A 9,200-nucleotide genomic window follows, 5' to 3' on the forward strand; every position below is an offset into this window, starting at 1 on the left:
TGGGTGCTGAACCTAGGCTCAAGAGGGGATAGAGGGCTTTAAACAGGAGAGTGAGGACAGAGGTCCGCACGTTTGGACCTAAGTCATCACTACCACCTTTTGCAGCTGCAGTGTCCACATCTGTAAACAGGTGTCGGTGGCTAAGTGGCCTGGGACTCTGAGCTCAGATAACCTGAGTTTCATCGTCTGCCTTACCTCGGAGAAGCGCTTCAGCGACCACACCTGCTGTGAGGATGCAACGAGATAGTGACTATAGAACTTTAGGGCAGTGCCTACACATAGTCAGCAGGATCCCAGAAGGCTCCCTGTGACAGTTACTTTTGCTTACCCAAGGAGACCAGCGGTGGGTAGAGAGCGCACTCTGGAACCTGACTACCTAGATTTGAACCCTGGTTAAGGCACCTTACTACCTCAGTGACCTTGGGCAAATCACCTAAACCTGGCTCTGCCTCAGTTTCCTCGTCTGTAAAATGGGAATAATCATCACATCAGCTCATAGGGTTGTTTTGAGGCTCAAATAAGTTGACGTACGTGCAAAATGTTTAGAACAGTGCCTGACACAGCACCAGATTCGTCAGATTCGTAATATTACTGTTGTTGGTACTATCACCTCCACGGCTATTACTTCTAAGGCTCCAAAGTCCGAGCGGCCAAGCGGGGCAGGTTTTGCCGACTCACCCTCACTAAGCAGCTCCGGCCCTTTCCCCCTCGCGTCCCCGCCTCCCGCGGGCCTGAGTCACCCCGGACTGTGCGTCACTCGAGCCCCTCCCGTCCCACAACCTGCAGACTCACCCTGAGTCAGCCCGCCCGGGCTCTTCCACTCCCGGGACACCGCACGGCGGAGGGGAGGCGGCGAGGCGCCCCCCGGCGGAGAACCGGAGCCTCTCGCGTGTCGCTCAGCGCCGGGAGAGCGGAGCCGAAGTCCAGCGGGGGCGCGCGGGAATGGGCCGGACCATGCGGGGCGGGGGGAGAGAGGCGCTCTGCCGGGCCCCCCACCGCTCGCGCGGAATGGTACGGCCCGGCCGAGATTAAAGTCCGCGGGGAGGCGGCCTGTCCCGCGGCTGCAGCGGCGGTGACGGCGCGATGGGGCTGCGCGCGGGAGGAGCGCTGGGCAGGGCCGGGGCCGGGGCCGGGGAGGGCCGGGGGGTGCCCGAGGGATCCGGGCCAAGCGGCGGCGCGCAGGGCGGCAGCATCCACTCTGGCTGCATCGCCGCGGTGCACAACGTGCCGCTGAGTGTGATCATCCGGCCGCTGCCGTCTGTGCTGGACCCGGCCAAGGTGCAGAGCCTCGTGGACACGATCCGGGTGAGGCCCCGGGGAAGCCGGCCGCAGGGGGGGGGGCTTCGGAGGAGGGAGGTCACGCTGGACGCGAGACAGGACTGGTTCCACTCTCTGCCAGAACTCAGCATTTGCTGTGTGACCTTGAGCAAGTAGCTGGGCCTCTCTGGGCCTCTCTTTCCTCATTGAGCAAGGAGATTGGAGGAGATAACTAAAATAACGATCTCTGACTACTATAAAGATAGCACTTGAAGTGAGTGGCCTAAGAGCTGTTTTAAGTGCCTTATCTTCTTCATGCCAACCCAATGAGGTACACACTACCACTGTTCCTCTTCTACAGATGAGGCACTGTGGCAAGAGAGGATTCAAGCAACTTGTCCAAGGTTAGGCATTTTAGAAAGTGGCACCGCCTGGCCCCAGTGCCCAGCTGCATGGCCACCACATTATCCAGAGATAAGCTGTGCAGTCGCTCCTGGCTGTGGCAGCGGGACTGGGAGTGTCATGTCTGCTAGGAGTGCCTTGTTTGACCCGGAACTGGGCGTGGACAGGTCAGCCACATCACAGAGGGGTGCTCAAGAAAGTTTGAGTGATCCTGGCAGGATCTTGAGGGGAGGGAGGGGACATATGTGTCAGGTGGGGCCTGCCCAGCATCATGTCTGCCTCCCCAAGACCCTTGGAAGGTGACCATGTGAGACCTCGAGGCCCCACCAAAGACCTCTCCTGTTTACCCTACCTTCCCCCCAACCCAAGTGTCATTCTGTCCTAGAGTTTGCATTGCTGTTCACACTCCCTGGAACTGCTTCCCAAAGAGCCCCAGGGCCTGCTCCCTCGCTTGGGTCGGGTGTCCACCTCCCTGTCAGTCCTCCCCTCTGTAGCTTGCCCCTTAACCTCAGGTGTTTCTCCTTAAAGCACTTATGTCCACCAGAGTCATAGTATACATTTGTTTGTTTGTGTTTTATCGTCTGTCCTCCCCACCTCATGTGAACTCCACAGAAGCAGGGACTTTATCCTGTCTTGGCTGTTTCCATAACACGAGCAAGGTGCCTGGCTGTTTGTGCTGGACCTGGCTGTGCATGCTCTTTCTCGCCCCTGGGCCTTTGCACAGGCTTTTCCCCCTGCCCAAAAAACTCTTTCGTCTCTTCTTTACTGTTTCTAATGCTTTCTTGATCTTCCTGTCTCAGTGTCAGTGTCTTCCCTGACAGCCCTTACTGGGTTAGGGGCCTCCTGGGGGCCCTCAGCCACCTGCATGCCCACCAGCACAGCTCTGATCCCACTGGGTTGTAATGGCCTCAGACACCTGTCTTCCCCGCCAGAACCATATGCTCTGTGAGGGCACGAACCAAGACTATCTTTGTTTACCATATGTATTCGATTTCTATGGCGACTATAACAAATTACCAGAAACTTGGTGGCTTAAAACAAAGACAGATTTTATTATTTTATAGTTCTATGGTTCAGAAGTCCAAAATGGGTCTCACTGGACTACAATCAAGATATCAGCAGGGCTGCATGGTTTTCTGGAGTCTCTAGGGGAGAATCCTTTCCCAGCTTCTAAAGGCCACCCACGTTTTTTGGCTTCTGGCCTCTTTCCTCCATCTTCAAAGCCAGCAACATCAGACCTCCTCTGATTCCTCTCTCTTCCACGTTTAAGGTCCCTGGTGATTACATTTGGCCCATCTGGATAACCCAGGATAATCTCCCCATCTCAAGAGCCTTAACTGCGTCTACAAAGTCCCTCTTCCATGTAAGGAGAATACTCACAGGCTCCAGGGATTAGGAGTTGGACATCTTTGGGGGCCATTATGCTGCCCACCTGCCAGCAGGCCCCTGGGTGCCCAGCACAAGGCCCACCTGGCAGTTGCCCCTCGTTCCCACTCCACTGCCAGGCAGCCTGTGCTCCGAGCCTCACAGGCATCAGCTCCCTGACTTCAGCAGCAGCCCTATAGGGTGTCCATTCCCACTTTACAGATGAGGAACAATGCTCAGTGCTGAGACCACTTGCCTAGCCTCCCCCTCCCCCCCCACCCCCCACCGCTCTTTGGAGGAGCTGAGACTCAAACTTGGGTTTGCCTGGTTCAAGAGCCCAGCTCATGGGCCATACTGCTTAATAATCATCTCTGGGATAAATAGGTAAATGGATCCATCAAAGCAGCCTAAGAAGAGACCACCCATGGGCCAAGGGCAGGAGGCAGCTCACACTTCATTTGGTCTCCCCAGCAGGCCCTGCCCCCATCCCCATCCCACCCCACGCCAGGCTTTCTACACGTAGAGGATCACCATTCTCCATCTGGTGGCTTAGGCCCCGGGCAGGGAGTCAACTTAGACTCCTCCTCCCTTCTCTCACATTCATCCCTCCCGTCGAATCTGCCCCCTAAAATTGTCCCAAACCTGCCTACCTCTCCCTGTCCCTGCTGCACCCTCACCCAGGCCAGCATCTTTGGCTGAATACCTGCTGAGGCCTCTGTCCTCCCTGATCTCGCCGCTGTCCACTCCACTAAGCCTGCTCTCCCATGACAGCTTTCTAGGCTGTTCCTCAGATCATGTCACCTTCCCCTGTTTAAAACGCTCCAGGACCTAAGAGGTACAAACTTTCAGTTATAAAATAAAGGAGTCCCAGGTCAGAAATGTACAAGGTGGGGACTATAGTCAATAACTATGTAATATCTTTGTATAGTGACAGATGGGATGGTAACTAGACTTATCATAGTGATCATTTTGGAATGTATAGAAATATCGAATCATTATGTTGTATATCAGGAACTAATATAGTATCATAAGTCAATTCTATTTCAAAAACAAATAAACTAGTAGAAAAGAGATCAGATTTGTGGCCACCAGAGGTAGGGTTTGGGGGGAGTGATGAGGAGAGGGAGAGTTGTATGAAAAGTGGTCAAAAGGTACTAACTTCCAGCTATAAGATAAATAAGTGCTAGGGATGTAGTGTGCAACGTGATCAGTATAATTAACACTGCTGTACACTACATGTGAACGTGATTAAGAGAGTGAATCCTGAGTTCTCATCACAAGGAAAAATGATTGTTTCTATTTCTTTAATTTTGTATCTAGATGAGATGATGGATGTTCACTAAACTAATTGTGGTCATCACTGCATGATGGATGTAAGTCAGTACACCTTCACCTTCTCCAGTGCTGTATCTCCCTTCTGTCTCAATAAAACTAGAAGAAAAAATAAATAAAAGAAATAAATAAAATGCTCTAGGGCTGACCCCCTGCTACCTTTCTGACCTCTTCTACTCCTTGAGCCCCCTGAGTCCACTCTGGTCATACTGGGCCCCTTGCTGTGCCTCCAGTATCAGGAACGTGTTCTTTTTTTTTTTTTTTTTTTTTTTTTTTTTTTGCATTTGCTGTTTTCTGTGCCTAGAATACTCTTCCCACAGGTAATACACAGTGTGATTGCTGAGCACTTTCCACACACCCAGTGTCATTTGAACTAATTTATATCTACTAACTCATGACACCCGACAGTTCTAGGAGGTGGGGCTGTCATCTTCATCCCCACTTGATAGATGGGGCAACTGAGGCACAATTGTGAATTGCCCAAGGTCACAGAGCAGTTAAGTAGCAGGGCTGAGATTTGAACCTGGCAGGTGGGCTCTTTCTCTAAACGATTCCACCTCTCCGTCTTCCCCAGGGAACTTCTCTGTGTTCTGGTCTCTGTACTCCATTGTCACCCCAGAGAGGCCTCATGTCATCCCTGTCATGTCAACCTGTGTTATTGTCTTCATAGCATTTCTCACTCTAACATTGACTTTCTCATTCCATCTGCCCCCCTAGACAGAAGCCCCACGAAGGCAGGGGCTGTGTCTGCACCTTATTCCCAGTCTAGAATGGTGCCAGATAATATATGCAAATGGTATGATAAATGGTTAATAACCTAGTCTCTAGGGAGGGGAAAAAAGCCCTGATTTGTAGCATCTGCCCATTTCCCTGATGTAAACACTCTCACCATGGCTGACTTTCAAGCTCCCAAGGTGATGTCAACCAGTTCACAAAACTGACTGTTTCACAGCACGAGCCAGCGCAAGCACCCTGGAGGAGCTCAGCACAGGTGAACAAAATCTTCTTTGCAAACTGTGAGGCACTGTGCCACACTCACTCGCCCTCTTCTCTCCAGGAGGATCCAGACAGAGTGCCCCCCATCGATGTCCTCTGGATCAAAGGGGCCCAGGGTGGTAACTACTTCTACTCCTTTGGGGGCTGCCACCGTTATGCGGCCTACCAGCAGCTGCAGCGAGAGACCATCCCTGCCAAGCTTGTCCAGTCCACCCTCTCGGACCTCAGGGTGTACCTGGGTGCTTCCACGCCGGACTTGCAATAGCAGCCTCCTTGGAACTGGCCACCGCTCGCAAGAGCCCAGAAGACATGCCTGGCTTCCAGTGGGCTGGGCCAGGAAGAAGGTGTAGCAGGTGCATTCTTTTTGTGCCTGGGGAGCGGGTATGACTTGAAGCACCCTCTTTGCTAGCTGCAAGACCTTGGGCTCATGACTGAATCGTGCGGGAGCCCCACTTCCCACCTTGGTGAAAACAGGGTCGTGTGTTTACTCTCAAGGGATTATTGAGAGGGTGAAATGAGAAAGGAGATGGGTTTGGAGAGCCACCTGCTGCTGACTCCAGATTCCCAAGAACGAAGATCTTTCTACATCTCTGTCTTTATGTATCCTGTCATGTGGATACGTTCAGCTGCAAGTAAAGGAAAACCTCGGTTAGCGTGGCTTCAACAAAGAGAAGTTTATTTCTCCGTATGGCATGAATTCTGGAGACAGATGGCTAATAGTATTGGTTTCACAACTCAGCAAAGTTAGGGCACACATCTCTGTGATCCTTGTGGCCTTTCCCTCATTGTTTGTTATTTCATGGTCACAAGATGGCTGCTGTAGCTCCGGCAATCATGGCTGTATTCAAGGAAGAATCGAGTTAGGGAGGAGGAAGGGCCAAGCCAGCTGGATCTGTCAACTTCTATTATAAAGTGAAACCTTTCTCAGAGGTCTGTTTCCTGCTCTCTTCCCCTGTGTATTTCCACTTAGGTCTCGGTGACTCAAATCAGCTACAATTGCCACCCCTAGCTGTAGAGAAAGCTCAGGTGGCAGGAATAGAATTGTCACAACTGAGTAGACAAATCATATCCCATCTCCTGGGACTGGGATGCCACCTGAAATAAAATTGGAATCCCACTAGCAAGAAAGAAATGAGGAATTGGGGATCAGTTGGCCTTTGCTGTGCAACAATTCCAGAACTTAGCAGCTAAAAGCAAGTTGTTGATTTGCCTACAATCCTGGGGGTTGGCAATTTGGGCTGGGCTCGTCGGGCCAGTTCTGCTGATCTTACCCAGGGTTACTCATGGGGCTGCATGCAGTCACTTGTCACCCCAGATGGGGCTGGATGGCCTCGGATAGGCTTACTCACTTGTCTGGCAGTAGGGAGGCTGTTGCCTGGGTGACTTGGTTCTCCTCCATGTAGCCTCTCCAGCAGGTTAGCTCAGGCTTATTCGCCTGATCACCTCAGGGCTCAGAGAGAGAGAGAAGAAGCAGCTGCAAGGCTTTTTTGAGTTCTGGGTCAGAATTGGTGCAGCATCACTTCTGCTGAGTCCTTTTGGTCAGAGCAAATCAAAAGTTTGGCCCAGATTCAAGGGCTGGGAAAAACAGACTACACCTCTTGGAGAAACTACAAAGGATTTGTGGCATTTTTTTCCCATCAATCATGAGTGATTTTGTATAAGCAGATAATACTGCTTCTCTCTCACTCAGTCTCTCTCTCTCTTGCCAGGACCTTGCTCTGTCCAGGCTGAAGTCACTATGACACTGGGCTGGCCCTGCAGAGGGGAGGAGGTGAAGAGGCAGCAGGAGGATCTCTCCCAGGGCTGAGCTCACTCTGGGAGGGGGCATCTCTCACTGTCTGTACTGGTGGGTAGGCCAGGTGGGACACTGCAGAGGGGCTTCTGAAATCCTCAAGTCTTGGGGGAAAGGGAAGAGGTAGAGAAAGGGCTCAGAGTGAGGCAGGCCTTGCTCTCACTGCCCTGCTAAGAGAACTCAGTCCCTTGGAATTTTCAAACCTCAGTTTCCCAGCTCACTAATGAAGACAACAGCTTTCCCACCCATTCTCTGTCCCAGGGAAAGAAGATTGAGGTGACGAATGGAATTTAAAGGGATGTTGTCCTAAACAAGAGTGTGATTTCCTGGATTGGATCTTGGAACAACAACAAAAAAGAATATTCCTGGAAAAACTGGAAATCTGAATAAGGTCTGGATCTTAGTTAATACTAATGTTGACATTGGGGTAGGCTGGGTGCAGAGTATATGGGAACTGTGTATTCTGTTTGCAACTTTTCTGTAAATTGAAAATCATTCCCAAATAAAAGTATATTTAATAGAAAGGGAGGTGTAATTGCTTTAGGCCAGTGGTTCAGGTTTTCACATGGGTTTGCTAAAACACAGATGGCTGGCCCACCCACAGAGGTGCTGATTTGGAAGATCTGGGGTGGAGCCTGAGAATTTGCTTTTCTAACAAGTTCCCAGGTGATGCTGATGCTGCTATCCAGGGACCACAAGCTGAGAACCAATGATCCAGACTGGGTCAGTTATTTTCAAGTATGTTGACAGCCTCTTTACCCCCAGTGGAGAAGAAAGACCCTTGCACTGGGTCCTAGGAGATCCATGTTCTGAACCAGCTTGTGTACCCACTCACCACATGACATTGGACAAACCCTTCCCTGGGGCTTTTTCTAAGCTGGCCAATGGACTGTCTGCCCCTGAAGTCTGTAGTGAAAGGAGGAAGCTGAGGACATGCTTTGTAAACTGCTGTCATGAGGTGCCATTGTCTCATGTGAGTCATCATCTCCTGAGCCCACTGAGCTGGAGTGACAGAGTGGTTGCCCCTTCCTGAAAAGGCTTTATCTTCTTGCAGGCAAGGCCCAAGCGGGCAGCACTAGGGGTTCTGCTAGGCACTGGGAGGGGGCGGCGGAACAGACCTGAAGCGGGAGGGACTGATCATTCTTAAGGAAGAGGATTTGAGTTTTTGCAGGGTGAAACCTGCCGGTTGCTCTCAGTGGAGACTGAGAACTGCATTTCCCTCTTGGGCCGGCAGGTGGCGCTGCTTTCCAGCCTTCCTGAGCTGAGCCTGGCCTCCAGTCCGCGGAGCAACCGCTGTGGGAAGGGGATGGGTGGAGGGGTCTGACTATGAGGGAGCCCATCGGTTGCCCAGGGAAGCCAGGGACTCAGGCAGGAGGAGACTTGGCTGGGAGTTGGAGCTTCATGTTGTACTTATCCTGTCCGACCTTGCTCTGTGGCCTTGCGCACATCATGGCCTCTCTAGGCTGGCCTCTTAGTCCCTGTGCTGGGAGTTCTGGACCAGATAGGCTACAAGCTCAGCAAAGGTGGCACCTTCTCCAAGAAGCTTCCAGATCCTCCGAGCTGAGCCGCATGCCTCTTCTGGGCTCCCTGATCCAAAGATGTGTCCCCTCCCCCAAACAAACCATTGCCCCAGAAAACTTAGGTCCAGTAAAAGGCAGTGTTTAGGGACCCCTTGTTTCCCTCACTGCCCTGGGACCAACCCCTTTAACCATGGTAGATTTTTAAATTTTTTTTTTTATTTCACAAGTTATATGTGAGTATATTCACCTTTTAAACATGAATATAGCCAAATAAAGTAATGAAATACTGACAAAGTAAAATATTAGAGGCAAGCCCAAAGCCCACCATGAGTCCTCATCCTAATGGTCCCTTTGCCCTCCCTACTTTTGGGGTATTCACCTTCATGAATTTGGTGTATACCCTTCCAGACCTTTTTCTAACTTTGTAGTTAGTTGTGTGTGTGTGTGTGTTTGTGTAAGTAAGGAAGGTTTTCTTTTTTACTTTATTTTGCAGATCGCATTTCTTCCCAGCCATCCACCCCATTAGTGCCTTTGCT

General features: G+C 51.3%; 1 protein-coding gene and 1 long non-coding RNA gene across 5 annotated transcripts in view; one reads left to right on the forward strand and one right to left on the reverse strand.

The window, feature by feature from the left end:
• Positions 1-930, reverse strand: part of LOC105073604 (uncharacterized) — a 71,321-nt gene extending 70,391 nt beyond the window's left edge. For 2 of the 3 annotated variants that reach the window (XR_012500584.1, XR_006726955.2), the window contains exon 1: positions 793-930. This is a non-coding gene — a long non-coding RNA (uncharacterized LOC105073604). The remainder of the gene's footprint in view (positions 1-792) is intronic. The other variant, XR_012500585.1, reaches the window with a different exon arrangement.
• On the forward strand, positions 929-7,668 carry SRXN1 (sulfiredoxin 1). 2 transcript variants are annotated; one of them, XM_074347074.1, is made up of 2 exons: positions 929-1,305; positions 5,309-7,668. In XM_074347074.1, the coding sequence occupies exons 1-2, from the start codon at positions 1,084-1,086 to the stop codon at positions 5,615-5,617; spliced, it is 531 nt and encodes a 176-aa protein (XP_074203175.1). In that variant the 5' UTR covers positions 929-1,083; the 3' UTR covers positions 5,618-7,668. The 2 variants fall into 2 exon arrangements, with proteins under 2 accessions (XP_074203175.1, XP_074203177.1); XM_074347076.1 differs by having other exon boundaries at positions 5,414-7,668.
• The last annotated feature ends 1,532 nt before the right edge of the window (positions 7,669-9,200 follow it).

Source organism: Camelus bactrianus, chromosome 19 (assembly GCF_048773025.1).
Source record: "Camelus bactrianus isolate YW-2024 breed Bactrian camel chromosome 19, ASM4877302v1, whole genome shotgun sequence".
In the NCBI taxonomy this organism is placed as follows: domain Eukaryota; kingdom Metazoa; phylum Chordata; class Mammalia; order Artiodactyla; family Camelidae; genus Camelus; species Camelus bactrianus.